The sequence below is a fragment of the Poromitra crassiceps genome (genome assembly GCF_964638095.1).
Source record: "Poromitra crassiceps genome assembly, chromosome: 10".
Taxonomy (NCBI): domain Eukaryota; kingdom Metazoa; phylum Chordata; class Actinopteri; order Beryciformes; family Melamphaidae; genus Poromitra; species Poromitra crassiceps.
Genome location: NC_139631.1, coordinates 23991622 through 24011108, shown reverse-complemented (window position 1 = coordinate 24011108; position 19487 = coordinate 23991622). Strand labels below are relative to the sequence as shown.

The 19487-nt window shown below is 41.7% G+C and overlaps 3 protein-coding genes across 3 annotated transcripts; 1 reads left to right on the top strand and 2 right to left on the bottom strand.

Annotated features, from left to right (window-relative positions):
• Positions 1 to 5474: 5474 nt before the first annotated feature.
• On the bottom strand, positions 5475 to 6828 carry LOC310783991 (dual specificity protein phosphatase 26-like; the record flags this gene model as incomplete). The annotated part of the gene is made up of 3 exons (XM_083644937.1): positions 5475 to 5671; positions 5892 to 6103; positions 6650 to 6828. The coding sequence occupies 3 exons, from the start codon at positions 6826 to 6828 to the stop codon at positions 5475 to 5477; spliced, it is 588 nt and encodes a 195-aa protein (XP_083501063.1).
• Positions 6829 to 9052: 2224 nt separating this feature from the next.
• Positions 9053 to 12876, bottom strand: LOC310783872 (BAG family molecular chaperone regulator 4-like; the record flags this gene model as incomplete). Its single annotated transcript, XM_083644773.1, has 5 exons — positions 12668 to 12876; positions 11916 to 12035; positions 11443 to 11673; positions 10812 to 11084; positions 9053 to 9523 (listed from the first exon to the last, which is right to left on the bottom strand). The coding sequence occupies exons 1-5, from the start codon at positions 12755 to 12757 to the stop codon at positions 9053 to 9055; spliced, it is 1185 nt and encodes a 394-aa protein (XP_083500899.1). The 5' UTR covers positions 12758 to 12876.
• A 672-nt stretch (positions 12877 to 13548) lies between these two features.
• LOC310783447 (U6 snRNA-associated Sm-like protein LSm1) lies at positions 13549 to 17341 on the top strand. Its single transcript, XM_083644313.1, has 4 exons — positions 13549 to 13687; positions 13814 to 13882; positions 14257 to 14372; positions 16270 to 17341. Exons 1-4 carry the CDS (start codon positions 13642 to 13644, stop codon positions 16438 to 16440), a joined length of 402 nt encoding a protein of 133 aa, XP_083500439.1. The 5' UTR covers positions 13549 to 13641; the 3' UTR covers positions 16441 to 17341.
• The last annotated feature ends 2146 nt before the right edge of the window (positions 17342 to 19487 follow it).

Below are 19487 nucleotides of genomic sequence, written 5' to 3'. Positions count from 1 at the left end.
GTAATGGAGAGCCATATGAGAGTTCATACAGGAGAGAAGCCATTTAATTGCCCATTCTGTGGTAAAAGTTTTGGTTATAAACATGTCTTGGAGAGCCATATGTTAGTCCACACAGGAGAGTAAGCATTTAATTGCTGTCTGTGGTAAAAGCTGTAGTCAAAATGGAAACTTGAACAGTCACATGATTTACCAGAGAGAACCCCCTTAATTTCTCAGTTTGTGTGATTATATACAGTAGTGTGTGTGTGTGTGTGTGTGTGTGTGTGTGTGTGTGTGTGTGTGTGTGTGTGTGTGTGTGTGTGTGTGTGTGTGTTGAGTTAGAGGTATAGGTTACTGTGTTTCCCCTAGAAAAATGTTCAGGCCTGGAGGGATTTTGAAACGTACCCTGACCGCAACGGTGCGGGCCCTCACTGGCGACGCTAAACTTTTTGCTAACCTGTTCACATCTATGGTCGCAATGGCATCCCAAGTATCATCATACTATTATGGGATGCGATGTGAACAGTTGTATTATGGGATGTGCGTTTCCAAGGCAATGACACACATTGACACGTTTTGGAACAGCGCTGCACGCTGGCACAATGCAAAGCAAAATGCTTGTTTTGAATGATTTGGCATCTTCTATTACTGTCAACACCAGTATTGTTGTATTTTAATAATATGCCATAAAGGTTTATTACAATTTTGGGGAGAGCAGAAAATAAATAGATTTTCTTTCTTTTTTTAAACATCTTTTTGGCAATTTCTTTTCTGGCCTGGCGGGGGCGTCGTTGGCCTGGCGGGCCCGCTAGGCCTGTAGAATGGTAGGGGCAACACAGACAGAAATCCTTTTTTACACTCCTTTTCAATAGGTCAGACCATGGTGTAGAGAGCAATATTGTACTCCTCATCAATACAGTCAGGGGAGTAGCCCCTGGCCAAGAAGCAATGTTTCATAATTAATATCAATGAAATTCTCGGTCGAATACGTCTAAGCCTATAGAATTGGCTCTTAGGTAGTCCATGTTTAAGTACCTTGCTTGGGATGTGAGCTACTAGCCAGAAGGAAGGATGTACAGTCAGTCTCCTTCTGGTAAAGGGAGGTGTAAAAGTCTGTGTGAGGTGTTTAAGTCTGGACTCATAGCATTGAGACAAGTGGCAAACTCATTAACCTCTGTTTGAGGCCCTTTAAAAGGTCAAGACACAGAATGTCAACAAGCTATCTGATGATATTGCAATGAAAGGGATTTCTGTTCTCATTGAAGATAAACAGTTGCTCAACATAGCCGACATATATTATACGCCATTTGACTGAGAATTTAATTGAGAGTGCTATTGATATGATCAACGCTTCTTGGCCAGGGGCTACTCTCATTGTATTGATGAGGCATACAATATTGCTCTACAACACCATGGTCTGACCTATTGTAAAAAAGCATAAGAAGTTTTGGTAACACTTTAATAACGTTCAGTCGTAAGTCATTTATAAGCCTTTAGTTAATGATGAACTAATCACTTACAAAACATGAATATACATTTGTAGATGATTCGTAAATGCTATGTTAACATATCACAAATGCGTTGTCATCTATAAACTTTTAGTAAATAAAGTGTTTCTCACCTGTTATAAATGATGTGTAAATAATTTACAATTAATTTACAAGGCTTTCTGCATCCCCTAATCTAAAGTGTAAACTATTCATCACACATAAATGTGTTACATACAGTACAAGGCGGTAGCGCTGTCAAAATTGAAGCCAATGCGGAAGTGCACTAAAGGGATAGTTATGTTTGTTTGAAGTTGGGTCCTATGAGGTACTCTCATACAGTCAGTGCACTGGGTAAAGCACTCTGGACGCATCGTGCACCGAGATAGGAGAACTGCACTCCAGCTGTGGCAGGCACAGAGAGCTGTCTGCTGAGTGTGAAGGGGGCCATGAGCAAAAACGTAAAAAACAACAGAAAAAATACATAAAGTGCTTCCATACTGCTCACCTGGCATAATGCAAGTCTCCACAAGCCCTGAGATGCCAAGTTGACTTGAAAATATGTAATTTACACCCTGCTTTTAGCTAAAATCGTCACTATAGCAAGGTTGTACCCTAGTTGTAATTTCAGCTGCTAGCTCCAGTGATGATTTCAGCTAAAAACAGGGTATACAAGTCTACAAATCTTTTCAAGTCAACTTGGCATCTCAGGGCTTGTGGAGACTTAGATTACGCCAGGTGAGCAGTATGGAAGCATTTAATGTATTTTTTCTGTTGTTTTTTACGTTTTTGCTCATGGCCCCCTTCACACTCAGCAGACAGCTCTCTGTGCCTGCTGCAGCTGGAGTGCAGTTCTCCTCTCTCGGTGCGCGATGCATCCAGAGTGTTTTACCCAGTACACTGACTGTATGAGAGTACCTCATAGGACCCAACTTCAAACAAACTGAACTATCCCTTTAAAGTTGCATTATTTCGACTTCAAAACAGAAGTCCACAAACCAATGGGTCGCCCCCTGCAGGCAAAGAGGACACTTCCGCATTGGCTTCAATTTTGACAAACAGAGCTACCCCCTTGTATGTAACACATTTATGTGTCATGAATGGTTTACACTTTAGATTAGGGGATGCAGAAAGCATTGTAAATTATTTACACATAATTTATAACAGGTGAGGAACACTTCATTTACTAAAGGTTTATAGATGACTTACAACACATTTGTATATGTTAACATAACATTTACTAATCATCTACAGATGTATATTCATGTTTTGTAAATGGTTAGTTCATCATTAACTAAAGGCTTATAAATGACTTACGACTGAACGTTATTATAAAGTGTTAGCGAAGTTTTCTGTCTCATGTATTACAACCTATTCCTCTAACTCCTATGGTAAAAAAAACTATCGTGAAACACTGGCATCTTATCTGTGATGACCCTTCTCTTAATAACAAATTTAGAGAGCCACCACTGTTTGTATATAGACTGGACCCTAACGTCCGTAACAGGGTGGTCAGGGCCAGTATCTGCCCCAAAACAGCCCCTCCTGGCACCTCTGAGAAATGGCAACTATCCATGTGGCAATTGTGCCCAATGTAATAATAGCCATAAAGTGTGATTTCAAACACCCCAGGTCTGGGAAATGTTACCCGGTGAGGGGTTTCATTACATGTAACACTAAGAATGTGATTTATCTTCTTTAGTTAAAATTGGCTAAGTGGTGTCTGTCATGTTTGTGATGTCATCAGTGATGTCACTTGAGCAATTGTGATGTCATTAGTGATGTCACTCGAGCAACAGTGATCTCACTCAGGCAGTTTTTGATGTAATCAGTGATGTCACTCGAGCAATTGTGACGTAGTATGAATGGCAACTATCCATGTGGCAATTGTGGCCAATGTAATAATACCCATATTGCATAAACACCCCGGTTCCGGGAAATGTTACCCAGTGAGGGGTTTCATTACATGTAACACTAAGAATGTGATTTATATACTAAAATGCCCCTGTGACAAGGTGCATGTGGGTAAAACCACACATTGTCTTAAACAGAGGATTAGTGAAACATAAAAGTTCAATCAGACGTGCTGATCCCAACTACCCTGTTGCCTGTCCCTTTACGTGTTGCTCTCACCCCATTTCTTCCCTTCGCTTTCAGGGTATTGAGCAAGTACAATTGCCAAGAGGAGGAGACATTGATAAAAGGCTGCGTCAAAGGGAACTATTTTGGATACATACACTACTAGGCTCTCTACATCCTAGGTGTTTAAATGTTGATTTTGATATGAGTGTCATGTTATAATGGCGTTTTTGTGAGATTTACCTGTTGTAGAATCAATAGGGCTTTAGGAACTGCACTTTATGACGGCCTCCCTGATGTTTGTGCAGTCTCTTTCTCCCTTAATGTAAATGTAAATGTATATGTTAAGTAATATTTGTATTATTACCCTGTCTTTCTTTTACACTGTGCTTGAGCTTTCACACTCATGATGTAGACCTATGTAGATCTATGTCTGTGCATCTAGAACTACACTGAGCTTATAACAAAATAGTGCCAGAGGGCACTTACTTGTAGAGGTGGTGGCCTGCCCTGACGAAGGCCATTGTGCCGAAACGCGTAGGCAATTACTTTTTTCCTACTTTTCTATTTTCCTTCCTTTTATCTCTCTCAACGAGTGCCGCCTTGGACGCGTTTGAGACCACCACCTCTACAAGTAAGTGGCCTCTGGCACTATTTTGTTCAATTGTTCCCCTTACCAAGAGCACCTCGGATACAGACGAACAGACACACACGACAGAGCACGCCAGCTCCTCTAGTTTACACTGAGCTTATGCTGCACTACATTTCCCAAGTTGCCATCTGAGCAAGAGGAACACAGCACAGGTGTAAATAGTTTTACTAATTGTACTGATTGCACTGGTCTTCATGAATGGACTGTGTTAGACCCTTTTCACGGGGGCCATTTTGTGTCGAAAAGGCAGAATAAACACAGGTGCAAGCAAAACACTAATGAGGGTTTCCAAATTCCGATCATGTAAGTTTGAAACCCCCATCAGTGTTTTGCTTGCACCTGCGTGTACCCTGCCTTTTCGACACAAAATGGCCCCCGTGAGAAGGGTCTATTGTGTTGTAACTTTTCCCCTCATGAAGGTCATGTAAACTGAAAGCTTGTTACTCAGTAAAGATACTTGCATGGATCCAAGTGTGCAGAACATTTATTTTTGTTTAATATTACACCACTGCCTATCCTGCATTTCAAAATTGCTTCCCCCCACCGCCCCCTTTTAACCAATTGGCATGTACACAAACACACCTTTACACACACGCACACACTTGACCTCCATGCCAAACTTCAGCCTCCTAGAGTGAAAACTGTGTACGCTAAATGGTGGTGAACTTTTTGTGGACCGACCAATACATTTAAATAAACAAATTATCTCTAATACCCATCTCTAATCTAGTCCATACTGTATCATACTTATTCACGTTCCAATCACAATAACACAATGGCATTGCACCAGATTCTGCTGGATTATCCTCTTCCCATTTACAGATTGCACCTTAGAAAGCTTTGAATTCATCAAAATCAAGGGTGCTGCAAATAAAAAGGACATAATATAAATAGCAAGTTATCATTTACAGTAATGCATTTTTCCCTCAAGATTTAACCCTATGTTTAAATGGGGGAGTAGAAAAATACCATGAAACTTTATAGAATGTCATCTCCTTTCATTTTAATTGACAACGGAGTGCAAAGGAAAAAAATGAAAAAAGGTTTTCCAAATACAGTATTTCTCTTCATTCTCTATTACAGTATCAACGCTGATCTGATCTAATCTAATATATCAAGGTGTCTCAGAATGTTATCTGGACCTATTGATCGTGGAAGAAGTGCTAAATGAGAAGTGCTTTTCTGAGACGAATTTGTCTCATGGTCAAGCTTACAAGGTCATGATGGGTCATCCAGAATCTGCTCCCCTCCCTGTCTGCTGCCCTGATCAGGGAGGTTTAATGATGGCCACCGAAGAGTTGGCCATCCAGTTTGATAAGTTGTCGAAGGAACCCTCGATTAGGGATAACACCCCGGTTGTCTTTCACAGCACAAATGGCCTCTACGAGGGTCAGGTTCTGCTTCAGCATCAGATAGGCCAGGACCAGGGTGGCAGAACGGCTCACTCCTACGTGGCAATGCACCAGGACTTTGCCTGAGAAAAAGAGAGAGGGCGGATTAGAAAAGTGCAAAACTATCAACATAATTATGTAGACTAAATATGGGCTGCAGCACTTTCTCAGAAACATACAATTCATCACCATGGTGACGTAGAGAGCTTCTTGTGAATGCTTAACCTCTAACATACATTTCTGAAATGGTGTAAGGCTTAGCCATCAAAAACGAATTTACAGTCGTTCTCTTCGCCCCCTCACCTCCTCCACTGAGAGCTCTGTGGATGAAGTCTGCTGCGGTCTGGAAGCGAACGCTCATGTCAAAGTCACAGGAGTCACGAGCGTCTATGCCCATGTAGGTGATGTTCAAGGCCTCATATATATCTGGCTTTCCTTGCCGTTCACTGTGAGCTGCATTCAGGATGTGAGTGATGCCATGGTTGGAAAGATCAGTCCGGTTCTGTGCACTTTTTCTGCAATAAATAAAATCCAATTCACTGAGAGTATCCATTATTTGATATAACCCAGTGATAGTATCCATTATTAGATATAATCCAGTGTGGCAGCTACTTTAAAATTAAACATATGCATGCAATATGATATATATGAGATTGTGACCATCCAACACTTGCTGGAAATTTAGAAGACAATTTTAAATAAACTTACTACAGAGACTTGAGGCATGGTTTCAAGTCTGTAGTATGTTTATTTCAAAATCCCTCTGTAAAAGCCTCAGTAAGGAATTACGAGAAACATATCAATATCATCAGGGGAAACTCTGTTTATGCAAGTTCCTTATGTGGAATGCAACTTTAGGGATCTAGAGTTACCCATCCTGATATATGATCAGTTCCTCTTTCACTTAGTATGGACTTAGTCCAAAACTAGACTCACTCCAATCCTCCTATCACAACACAGGTACAATATTTGAAACCTGATTTTAAATGACATCACAGTACTTCACTCGTTAGCCAGCCTGTGGGTTTTCACCTGAGAAGAATGCTCAATTGGCTACTTACTGGTCTCCAATGAAAAGCTTTGGCCACACTTCATCCGCGTGGCTGATGATGGCTTTGCCAGTAAACAGTAGTCTTTCCAGTTCAAACACAGCCAAACCAGGAGAACTCAAGTCAATTTCCACTTTTCGAGGAGGCGGCTGATCATTCCAGGATGCAGGAAGCTTGGATCTATATGACATTTCCTTTTCTTCACTGGGTTCAAGCAGACCTCTGATGAGACGGTGATTATATTTTCCAAACTGAAGCAGCAGTCTATTCCAATTGAAAAGGCTGCTGGCTGTTTGTAGTCACCTTTTGCCAAAACAAGTTTAGGAGAGGGTTTTAAATGTTATCCCTCTATATTTATAAGGAATCTCCAAGAGAATGATCTCTAACCAAGTCGTCCACAAACCACCATCGTCAAACAGAGCAGAATGAACCAAACAGGTGTATTCTAGTCTCAGGCGTGTCCCAAGTGTTGACCCACAAATCAAATCCAATCCAGCTCATGTTCCACAAGGCTTCAGGGCGGCCATGCTATGCTTTTGCATTAAAATAGCTGTCTATTTAAAGATCTGAATACTAGCTGACAGGAGATGGGAGCGTGTGTGCAGCCACATGCAGGCATCTCAACTCCACAAACAAAACAAGTCATCCTCTAAGAAATAACATATGCAGATTTCAGTACTATAGCCTCTGATTACATTGAGCAAACAGTTAATCTTAGTTCAATTCCTGTTTTGTTTTTTCTTTCACGATATAGGACTTTGCAGTCCTATGTCATGTGGTCAACAAATAGTCATAAAGCATAAAAAAACTCATTTCACCACAGGTTGGAAAAAAATCCCGACATTTAATTATTTCTAAGTCATTTCTCACTCTTGTGGTAATTCGATATTAGTCAGGCAAAGATTCCCATCTTGTGTTGGAAACATGCATTACATCTGAAACATCTACAGGCAAGATCCTGTTCTCGTAATCAAGATTAATTTTTACATAGATTTTATATTACAAATATATATTTGTGAGTTGATGCTGAACTAACTGTACAAGGATGTTGCATCTAAACACAGAAAATTAACAGCACAGGAAAATGAATGACTATGGCATGTTTTTCTTCCATGCAAAGTTTGACATCTTATTTTTATTATTATTTATATAATAAAAATAAAAGCTTCCCCCAAAATAATGGCACTCTCTTTTTCTAAATCAACATAAAGCATTAATTGAAAAAAAAAATACTTGCTGAGAAGTGTTTTTGGTTCAAACTAGATTTGATATAATAAAGATATCTGCATTAAGAAAGAGGTCCCACTCCCACTAATAACCAACTCAAATTCCGTGATAAGCTGCCCTCGTGTATAAAACTTCCTTAACTTTAAATTACATCCTTTCCTTTATCCTTCAGTAAGAGCAATGGATTGAACTCTTTTACCCGCCTAGTAATATACAGTCAAGAGTGCTCAAAAAGGGAGAGAGAAAAATAACACAATTAGTGTAAAAGGTTTTCAAGTAATTCTGAACACTGTCCTTGTGTGTACTAACACCAATTACTACAGTGAAAAACATGGCATTCATATGTAGGTCTGCAGTTGGGAAGCAATTTCCTCCGCATGATGGAGTAACGGGGACAGCGATCTTCAGGGGTTTTTTCACTAATCAGCTACGATCTAGGCCCAAATTTGGACATTGAGGTGTCAAGACTGTATCCAGTTTAACAGTGATTATCTATGATAGTATTACAGTACATGCAGGACTAGGAATACAATTGAAAAGAAAAGCATTGCACCTATTCCTGCAGTGACGTGGTACTAAGCGACTACAGGCTACACTGTGTACTTGGCAGGTAGGTGAGAAGAACAGTGTTTGAAGAACAGGAAGTGACATAATGAACATGATCATGACCGTGCAAATGGGTGGCGGTGTGTAATGACACAGCTAAGGGAATGCATGAGTTGACCTACAAATCCCACAATCCTGAGGGACAGCACAAAGATCATCTTAATCTGTATCACAGGTTAGAGAGACCACTAAGAGTTGCAATGTGACACTAGAATCATCTTCCAGTGGCTGTCCTGCTCATTATGCTGACATAAGCATAAGCGTACAAGATAAGCTGAGCAAGGTGTCAGGTTATGTCGGCAACACAGTTACTTGCTGAGGCTGAAGTCGGATCTCTGATATGTACAACTATCAGTCACAATCACAATCAGAGCATCACTTTCATAGTCTTACACCAGCATGATGCTTTGAAAGTCCTGATTCCATTGATTGCTTTGACTTATTCTTGGACCATTCCATTTACTAGAGGCATTTACACCATGGGACAACTCCAGACCCTCATTGTGTCCGTGGAAGATTTGGAAGAAGAAAAAAAAAATCAGCAAGACTCGGTGACCCACAGAACCAACAAATAAGTCTGGTTCAGAAGGCCTTCTTCTCTAGCCGGTCCAGAATAGCCTGGATCCTCTGCACGGCCTCCTTCCGGGCCTGCCTAACGCTCTCCTGTCCCTGGGTCTCCACAGAGTCCAGCTCCAGCAGCTCCTTGGTCAGCAGTTCCTCCAGATACCTGTAACTCTTGTCTGATTTTTTGCCAACAAACTCATCCACATCTTCCTGGAGCATTAGCACTCTGGCCATGATATACTGGACCTTAGCTAGGCAGGGGTTATCGCTCAGGGGCTGGGGTCCGGCCAGGCCTGGAGCTGGAGCTTGGCCCTGCGCCGGAGCAGAGGGTGGGGGCTCACCCTGCGAAGGGTTAGGCTCTGTCAGCCCAGCTCTCCCTGTTCTGTTGTACATTTGGGGAGGTGAACTGAACTCTGCGGGTTTGGGCGATGGGGCTGGCCTGGGTTTAGGTCCCACCTGTGGGGCACGCTGGTGCTGTTGGTCCTGGATCTGGATTGACAAAGACAAAAAAAAAACATAAATGTTGAGTGTGATAAAGGTGATACATTTTATGCTGCTCAGTCAGCACAAGCTACAGATTTCCAATCATAATGCAAGCCTGACTATTACATGTAGTTTTCAGGGTTACCAGGTGCTCTTTAGGCACAGCACCCAAGCTATTTTGGGCACCACCTAAGCCAAATTTATGTCAAATCAATGTTGGTCCCAGGTGGACTAGTTTAGCAAGTTTTGTCTTCTGTGTTTGTTTATTATTTGGTCTGGCTTTTCCAAATGTTTGTACACAGTTATGGTAATAATAATAGTCCAAAATTAGGTGAAATTGCATATTTTTTATTGAACAAAGTAACATTTTCTAACTTCTGAACCACCCCCCGCCCATCGACACAGCACTTAAGGCCTCCAAAAGATCTGATAGCAATGTGTACATTTTTGTGTGCAGCCAGACTTGATGAGTCACTTGATGCATTCTGGTGTTATCAGTATTGAAAAGTCACATTGAAACAACCAGCCTACTCTATGTTACTGTATGTAACTACTGTATGTAACTGTAGCCTATGAGAAGCCTACTGTATGTAACTGTAGCCTATGAGAAGCCTACTGTATGTAACTGTAGCCTATGAGAAGCCTACTGTATGTAACTGTAGCCTATGAGAAGCCTACTGTTTGTAACTGTAGCCTATGAGTGCGTTCGGAAATCCAATCTGACGCTCTGCACGAAAATGAGTGTGCGGCTGTTCAAAGAGGCAGAGTGTGCTCTTTCTGTGTGAATTAACAAACGGGTCATTAGTTTTAGAAACACATGCTACTGGCTAGCAGTTAGCCAACTGCTACACATACAAACAGCTCACTCTCATCTGCTCTCAGCTCCGTTCTCTTCTCTTCCCCGGTGTTTTTTAACCATTTTAGCAGTTCATCATCTCTTGCCACTCTGACGCTCCATCTCCTCAGACGGAGTGCCGAGAGTGCACTCTGCCACTCCGAGAGTGTAGCGCACTGAATAACCGAACGCTGTATTCCAACAGCACTCCCAATTTATGAACGGTCCAGTTTGTGCCAGAGTGTGTTCTGGGCGCTCAGAGTGCTATTTCCAAACGCACCCTATATAAACATGCCAACACCAGGCTCTATAGTTTTGCACTTTATTTTATAAGGGTACAAAAGTATGTTTTTATTTCAACAGTCTTCTATGTGCCTTTTTCACATTTAATTTACTTAATCGAGATTCCACATTCACACAAATAATTGGAGCACTTCAGTGGCATTGGCAGATTCATACCTTAGGTTGGTAGGGTGGTGGTGCGCCAGTTCCAGTTCCTGGCCATGCTGGAGGATGCTGGGGACGGACAGGATTTCCATAGTGGTTCTGTGGCAGCTGCTGCTGGCCTGGCTGCCATTGCTGCTGTGAGGGCACATACCCACCAGAGTGTGCCCAAGCCTCAGCCTGGGGTCTGTGGTGGAGAGACTGGCCAGTGGGGTATGGGGGGTTTGGAGGCATTGCATGACCACCTTCACTGTAGTGAGGATATGATCCAGGAGGATATCCAGGTCCCTGTGAGCAGAGCAAGGAGAACAGTATGTAGCATTTCCAGAAGAATTTGTCTAAGTTTTGGGGGGTTGGGGTCATTTGGGTTCTGAGACCACGGTTTGTTATGTAAAAATTACAAATAAGATTTTTCTAGTTGTGTGTGTGCACATGTATGGTGGAGGGGTGCATAGCTAAATTAATGTAAATGAAACTCAATTATCACAAATAAATAGATAAAATAACCCAATTTATACTACTATTCACAAGTATCACTCCTTATAGTGCAGCACAACCAGAGACAACCAATTGTACCATTACATCCACCAACCACGCTTTCCTATGTGTGGCCACACACACACAGCATGTGTTTGAAAGAACTTACCCCTTGACAGTGTGGACCGGGATAGTGAAGATGTTGGGGTTGAGAGTGCGGCTGTGCAGAGCCACCAGTGGTCTGCTCTGCTGGACAAGCCTGGCTGGGATAAGGACCTGGGGCCGGTCTCTGAGGGTCAGCACAGTAGAAAGGGTTGGACGGATGGAAAGTACTTGTTGAATACTGACCCTGCCCTGGGCTGTAGACACCATGGCCGTTGGAATATGCTCCAGGCATTGCCTAAATGGGAAGGCACAAAAGAGTGGGATGAGTGATTAGAAATGTGCTTGTGCTTGTGCTTGTGCTTGTGCTTGTGTGTGTGTGTGTGTGTGTGTGTGTGTAAGATTGCATGAGAGAGACCATTTTTTGTTTCCAACACAGAAGCGGTCAGCTAAGGGAAGGGTGAATGCACTTAAGATAAGGATTGGATGTCTTTATATAGCCTTAGATTTAGAGGGCAAATGCGTGACATAAGGCTGTACCTGTGGGTTGTACTGTGGCTGCACGTCTGACCCTGAGGGATAGGTACTTGCATAGTGTCCTGTGGAATGAGACTGGGGATACCAGTAGTTTGAGGGGTAGCCGGGATACTGGGAAGCATCCTGTGAGCACATAACAGCATATGGGAGAGATGGGAGAGTTAATTATTTTATTACATATCACTCAAGTCTCGATGACATATACAGTACAATGGATATAGACAAATTGCAGGCAACTTGTTAATTTGTAAGCCAGTTGTCCATAACACACAAAACTCCAAAGCCAATCCTCTCAACGTCACAATCTGTCCCAGGGGAAAAAATGAATTCATTTTGATGGTCAGTCGTAACGTTGAACCAGCTCTGCCATCATATGATGACGTATATATGAAGCTGGCAAATGTTAACTAGGAAGCGGAAATAGGTCGTGTTGAACATTTGAAGAGAGAAAAAAGATTTTGTTCCACAAATCAAAGTGTACTTTGCCATAGCACAATTAGCAATGTTGTCACGTTAGGATAAACGTGGCTTGAGTACGAACTCTTAACAACAGTTAAGCTAGCTGGTTCCTGGTTAACTATTACATAATGCCAGCTAGCTCAGTACGTTGCGTTAGCAGTATAGCTAGCACGGTGCTGGCTAGCTGGGCAACAATGTTTTGCTGAACACACTCAGGCAATCTTTTCGAAATAAAACAAACGTAAAGACAGCAAACAAACACAAGAATCCATCTTATACTGGATTCAGCCACTCACCATGGTGTTCCAGTTCACCGTATTATTTTCCGAGTTGTAATCCGAGGGCCAGCCAGATTTGGGATTTGACTGCATTTGATGATGATGCATCAACTAGGCGCGTTCCCCGGCAACAGTCTTGTCATTTGCAATAACAGAAAACTAACCTTAAACAAAAACTACTTATCAGACAAGTCAAATGCTCCAAGCTGCTGCTCCCAAAAGAGAATGTTGCCGTTATTCTACAGTACTAGCGATGGTGATTGGGATCAGGTAATTATTGAATGACATATCGTGCCCTGTCTCTTTAACGGGGAGTAACGACGAGGTAATGGTAAAGAGCTCTCACTCTGCCACTATTTTCTAGTACGAGAAGGGTGGCGGACCCGGACTCCCTGCTGAGCCTGATTAGCATTCCATCCACTGACTCTACACAGGGCATTTCTCAACTTTGCCAACTAGCTTGATAACAAATAATTTGCTAACTGTTAACAAGGCTAACCTCCCCCTTGGGCTCTCGTGTTGGACACCACAGTGACGCTCAAATCTTCTCAAAAGAGGACATGCTGCTGTTTTCTTTTTATCGAGCCACAACTTCATCTTGTATTAATATTCAATCTTTGGTGGACCCTCCTTTTTCATGTGCGTCATCATTGGAAGATCTGTTTCTTTAGCCAATAGGAGAAACCCTATAGAAAATGTTATTTTTTCCACTATAACCTACATAATATCCAGTCTCAAACTAAATGACTACCTTCGACGTTATATCGTTATATGTATCAAATACATTATATCGGCTGGCTCTAAATAGATGATTAGCTAATTGCGATTTCCACCAGCCGGCGCTCAAAGGGTTAAAGGTCCACAGGAAGTTGTCCCCTATGTGTATAAATTCACTTCCTGTGCTCTTCTGGAAAGAAACATGTTTTGAAACATTCATGGCTTGACGTTAAAAAATATAGATATACGAAGCAAACAAACTCACCAAGCCCAAGATGAACTACGTGCCAGGGACAGCAAGCCTGATTGACGACATCGACAGTAAGTAGGAGTTTTCCTGAACACTCGTTAACAAGTTGCAACATTGTATCTGATGCATACTGTTGGATTGGCTATTGCTGTAGTTTTCTTTTGTTGAACATGGTTTGTGTTGTTTGCACCCTGCAGAGAAGCACCTGGTCCTGCTCCGGGATGGCAGAACACTGATCGGTTACCTCAGAAGCATTGATCAGTTTGGTATACCTCATTGCATTATCTTCTCCTTAGCTAGGCTATTAGATTATCTTTCACTTAACTATGCTATTATCTTCCACTTAACCAGGCTATTATATTATCTTCAGCTTAACTAGAGCCTGCAAAGTACATCCCAAAGTGTTTTCTGATCATTTATTATTAGCTTATTTCTTATTAAAAGCGTATTTCAAATGCTCACAAATATATATTTGTTTCAAATGCATATATATTTGTGAGCATTTGAAATACGCTTTTAGAAAAAATCTCTGGCTTATATATATATATATACCTAGCCTATATAAGCCAGAGATTTTTTCTTTTTTTCTGTCTTTATTTATCTAAATGTTTACATTGTTTCTCCATCTCTTCTCTCCTAGCCAATTTAGTTTTTCATCAGACAGTTGAGCGCATCCATGTGGGAAAGAAATTTGGTGACATCCCCAGAGGAATATTCATTGTGAGAGGAGAGAATGTTGTTCTGCTTGGAGAGATAGTAAGTGGAGATAGTCCTTATTTATTGTGTGTGTGTGTGTGTGTGTGTGTGTGTGTGTGTGTGTGTGTGTGTGTGTGTGTGTGTGTGTGTGTGTGTGTGTGTGTGTGTGCGCGCGTGTGTGTGTGTACGAGTGTGTGCATTGTATAGTATATGTGGCATACTTGATTCATCCAATACATGAAATGCACAGTAATGTATCCTGGTGGCACAGACTTCTGGTCCCACCCATAACCAAATGACCAAGGCAGCATAATGTATATGATATAGGTTGAATGTAGCAGGGTTCATAGAAGGTCCTGGAAGTGCTTTGATTTTGAGTGGGGGAATCAAGTACTGGAATACCTTGGAAATAGCAATTTTTTTGTGCTTGAAAGTCCTTGAAATTCAAATGAACCACATAACACATAACATGTCTTATATTTTGACCAGTTTTGTTCATCGAGTGATTATAAGTAAATTGCTCAGAATCAGAACTCACTGTTTTTCCCCTTTTTTCCTATTCTTCCCTGATGCGTTATTCCCCAATGTTGCATGCAGTAATGGTGCTTCAACTCTGATGTATGTTACACTATGGTGAGCAGCACACCTGTAGCTGCTGTGGAATTTGTCATAAGCTTTGGTTATAATAACATCACACAAGACCCAAGCAACAACAATCGCTAAATGCAGAGGTTGACTGTGCATAGTGTCATCCATTATAGTGTAGGGTTGGGTAGTGTTTGGATTTCAATGATTCTAATTCCAATTCTACATTGTCGATTCCAGTTCTTAAGGATTCTCAATTCTGATTCTTTGAGGGGTGGGGTTAAAACAGGCTTACACACACACACACACACACACACACACACACACACACACACACACACACACACACACACACACACACACACACACACACACACACACACACACACTACACAAGTCATATTATTCAGTCATCTTCATATTATTGTTTATTATGAACTTTTGTAAACATCAACAGTTTATAATTTATTGTACACAATTTATAATCAACACTTTATGTAGCGGTCCATGTCCGCCATTTAATATGTTTGGGTGGGAACTCTGATTTCAAATATATGTTCTCCCACACCTTTTTTTCCCCCACTCACATAATGGCAGTTTTAACACAAAAACACATCAACATACATCCAGTGCACTAGAACAGACCAATATCTTTTGCTTGTGGTGCTACTGAGAATAGAGATTTGTACAATTTCAATGGATAGGGTCTGAGTAATGAAATTAGCACGTACAGTTATTATGTCTGCATAAACGACAAAACATGTTTAGAAGATTCTGGTGCGAAAGAGGCTCAATGGGGATTAATGTTGAAGTTACTCATAGATTTTTTTTTATCTACCCGAGTGTAACTTGTGCCCTCTGTACACTACACTACACATGCTTTAAGGCAGTGATTTGTCACAATGGATCATTTGAGTAATACAGACTGTGTACATCCAGAAAAGGTTACGTCATCATGGCCCTGTTTTCAACCAGTTTCCATAGTAGTGACTGATGGATGGAAGGTCTCTAGACTACGGTAGTTTGAAACGTGTGTGTGGGTGTGTGCGCGCGTGCGGGCGCCTTGCCATGTGCTTTATGCGTGACTCATTACACCATTGCAGTGCAACAAATAATGTTAAATACAGTCAGAGGAGCAACCATAAAAGTAGTACCCACAAAGATCAGTTTGCTGTTCTAAAATTTGATGCACCGGAGTATGTATATATATATATATATGTATATGTGTATATATATATGTATGTGTGTGTATATGTGTATATATATATATATATATATACAGTATATATATACATACACACACACACACTGTTGTATAAAGTGTGTTACAAGCATGTGAAACATGAATGTCTGTGTCTGTCTCTGTGTGTAGGATGTGGATAAGCCATGCGACACAGTCTTGCAGCAGGTCTCGATAGAGGAGATTCTGGAGGAGCAGCGATTGCAGCAGCAAGCCAAGCAGGAGACAGAGAAAGTGAAGATGCAGGTCCTGAAGGACAGAGGTCTTTCCGTCCCCAAAGCAGATAACCTAGACGAATACTAATGCTGCCCTGACTCCATCACCCTCCTTCTGATTTAGTATTGGACTCTTTGGTTTTATGTTGAATTTGACATGTGTTTGTTTGTGAGAGGGGTTGGCAGTGTGTTGCTTGTAGGCAGCATCTTGCTAGGCCTATAGTATACTGTATTAATTAATTTGAAATGGGCGGGGTGGGATGGACAAAAAAAATCAAAGTACCCATTCTTTTCTGTAATTGCTGCTCAGTCTTGTAGATCATGGTGGCAAACCTAAAGTGTTTGTCTAAGATATTTGTTGGCAAAAAAATATGATTTTCTTACCTCAGCACTTACTATTTTGTCACTCTGTCATGGTGCATCTTTTTATTTGGAGATGATGTACTGATAAAAAACTGTAATGGTTATGTTCCATTAAAGGGAGGCATTGCGTATTTTCAACCCGCTTTGTATCATTAATATCAGTAATTATGCAGATGGAACCTTACCTTGTCTTCATATTTTCCTGCACCGAGAGCTCCGCAGTTTATTCCAGCACTTCCGGGTCCAGAATGATGCAAAACGAATCATTCTGTACAGGAAGTGATCAGATGTTGCTCGAGGGCGGCTTCGAAGTAGTCTCTACTCGAAGTCTACTTCATCCGTGATGCTACTAGACTGGCAGGATGTTCCTGTCGCTATAGCTTGCATATCTGGACCTAAAGGCCTTTCCATATCATTTGTGGCATCTTCACAATTATGACTGGACTTGCTGGATTGCGTGGATTACTCGATGCAGAAAACATATACACAAGGTAAGCACTGTCCATCTGCTTTTTATTACAGAGATGATCATGATACAAAGTGGGCTGAAAATCACCAAAGCTTTCCTCAAAGTGTTTTTGTTTTTATGGCATTAGGCTTCTATTGGAAAACGGCCTACTTGTTTCCTCACAGTGCCATTGCCATTGCTTGTAATGCTGCATTTTAATGTACTCATGGCGTGTGGCGAAATTAGGATGCAGCACAACAAAGTAAAATGCAAAATGTGACAGTTGCAGGTGTGATTTTTCAGCAAAGTGGTGACTAATAATTCGTGAAACCCCAAGTGGCTGTCTGATACTGTGTGTCTAAGCCCTAAATATTTGCTTTAATTGTGTAAAATCTCCGAGGGCCTATAGACCAACCAGTGCAGTGCCTGTATGGTCCCAGACGATGGCGCCAGATTTCCAATAGAAAACGTGTAGAATGCGTGTGCAGTGCACGCTGCAATGTGACATCAAACGAGAGAAACGTGCATGCATCTGTGATTAATTGACGAAGTGAGTTTAGTCGTCAGTGCCGCAGACGGTGCATGATGTCAGGTTAAAAATGATCCGAGCGCGACCGCAGAAAAAACGATCGTATCTGCCATGATCGGTCAATAACAACCTCGTTATCAGCAGGCAGACATGACCGCTTGTATCCGCCCTTATACTGGGGGAGTGGATGGGTAAGGCGGGGGAGGGTAGTGGTGTGAACTGTGAGCTCTCACAGTAAACATACGAATTATAACCGTTATCATGCAACCAGTTTCAGTTTTCACTTTCAGTGGCATACCCTTCTGCTAAGATGCGGTTTACACTGGAGAGATTGTGCAGCAGCGACAAGCAAAGCAAAAAACCTTTCTCACCGAGGGAGACTAGTGTTAAGCTAGACAAGGTTTATATAAAAATTCCAGTCACATTTTTCAAAATAAAGGTAATTGCCTTCGGGAACACTTGTGCCACTTGTATTGGTTAAACCGGTGTCTGAGTGCATAGACACTACACCTAGCCTAGGTAGCTACATGATCTAATAATCGACAATAAAATGTGTGACTGACAGGATACAAAACAAAGATGTTGCATGTCAGAATACAAGAAAAGTTCTAAGTTTCGGTGGGAAAAGCCATAAATGTTAACATTTGTGTTGATGGGAAGGCTCCAATAGCCGTGGCCGGAGGCATTATTTTTTCAGGTTGTCGGTCCATTCCATCCTCATTAACACGATATCTCACAAACACCTTGAGGGAAGTTCTTCAAATTTGGCTCAAACGTCCACTTGGACTGAAAGATGAAGTGATTTGATATTAGTGGTCAAACTTCAAGGTCAGTGTGACCTCACAACTGTCCGTTCCATGCTCGTTAATGAGATATCTCAGGAATACCTTGAGGGAATTTCTTCAATTTTGTCTCGGACTCAAGTATGAACTGATTAGATTTTGGTGGTCAAAGTTCAAGGTCACTGAGTTGATGTCCCATTCCATGCTCGTTAATGTGATAGCTCAGGAACGCCTTGAGAGAATTCCTTCAAATTTGGCACAAACATCCACTTGGTGGTCAAAGTTCAAGGTCAGTGTGACCTCGCATCCATCCTTTCCATATTTGTGAATGCAATCTCAGCAATGCTTTGAGGAAATGTCCTTAAATTTGGCACAAATATCCACTTGGACTTGATAATTAATTGATTAGATTAGATTAGATCTTGAGGGTAGTTTCTGTACTCTGGAGTGGGTGGAATCCAGACTGGAGGGGTTCTAATATTATAAGTTGTTGGAGTGCAGATGGGTTTGGAGTTGAGTGCAATGAGGCATTCCAGGGTTTTTGAGAGGAAGAGGAGATTGGAGATAGTGCACATTAAGATTTCCATTTTTCAAGTGGGCCCTGCTCACACACAGACACACATTTATTATACCTGGAAGCTGACCAGTACCAGATTGGACCAATACAGACCAGTCTGATCTGTTGGCCAATAAGCAGCTTCACTGGAGCGTTGGGATTAAGGGCCTTGCTCAAGTGGTGGTAATGAGGGAGGGAGGGGTAAGCACTTCTTATTTATTCGTTTATTGTTGTTGTTGTTGTTGTTGTTGTTACTACTACTACGTTTTACGCTTTTATTTTCCTGACAAAATCGTATAACCCCCGGCCTCGCTCTGTCTATCTTCGTCTGGCTTGACGCAGCTCTCAGACAGGCCCAGCCCATTTTGATTACGCACCAAGAGGGGAGGGGGGGCCGCACCGATGTCCTCTCTGTTGCACTCAGCCAACCCCTGCTGTTGTAATGTAAAGCTGGTAG

Coding starts and splice junctions, on each gene's coding strand:
- LOC310783447 (XM_083644313.1), top strand. CDS start 13,642: ATGAACTACGTGCCAGGGACAGCAAGCCTGATTGACGACATCGACA. Junction 13,688..13,813: donor CCTGATTGACGACATCGACA/GTAAGTAGGAGT, acceptor TGCACCCTGCAG/AGAAGCACCTGGTCCTGCTC. Junction 13,883..14,256: donor CAGAAGCATTGATCAGTTTG/GTATACCTCATT, acceptor CTTCTCTCCTAG/CCAATTTAGTTTTTCATCAG.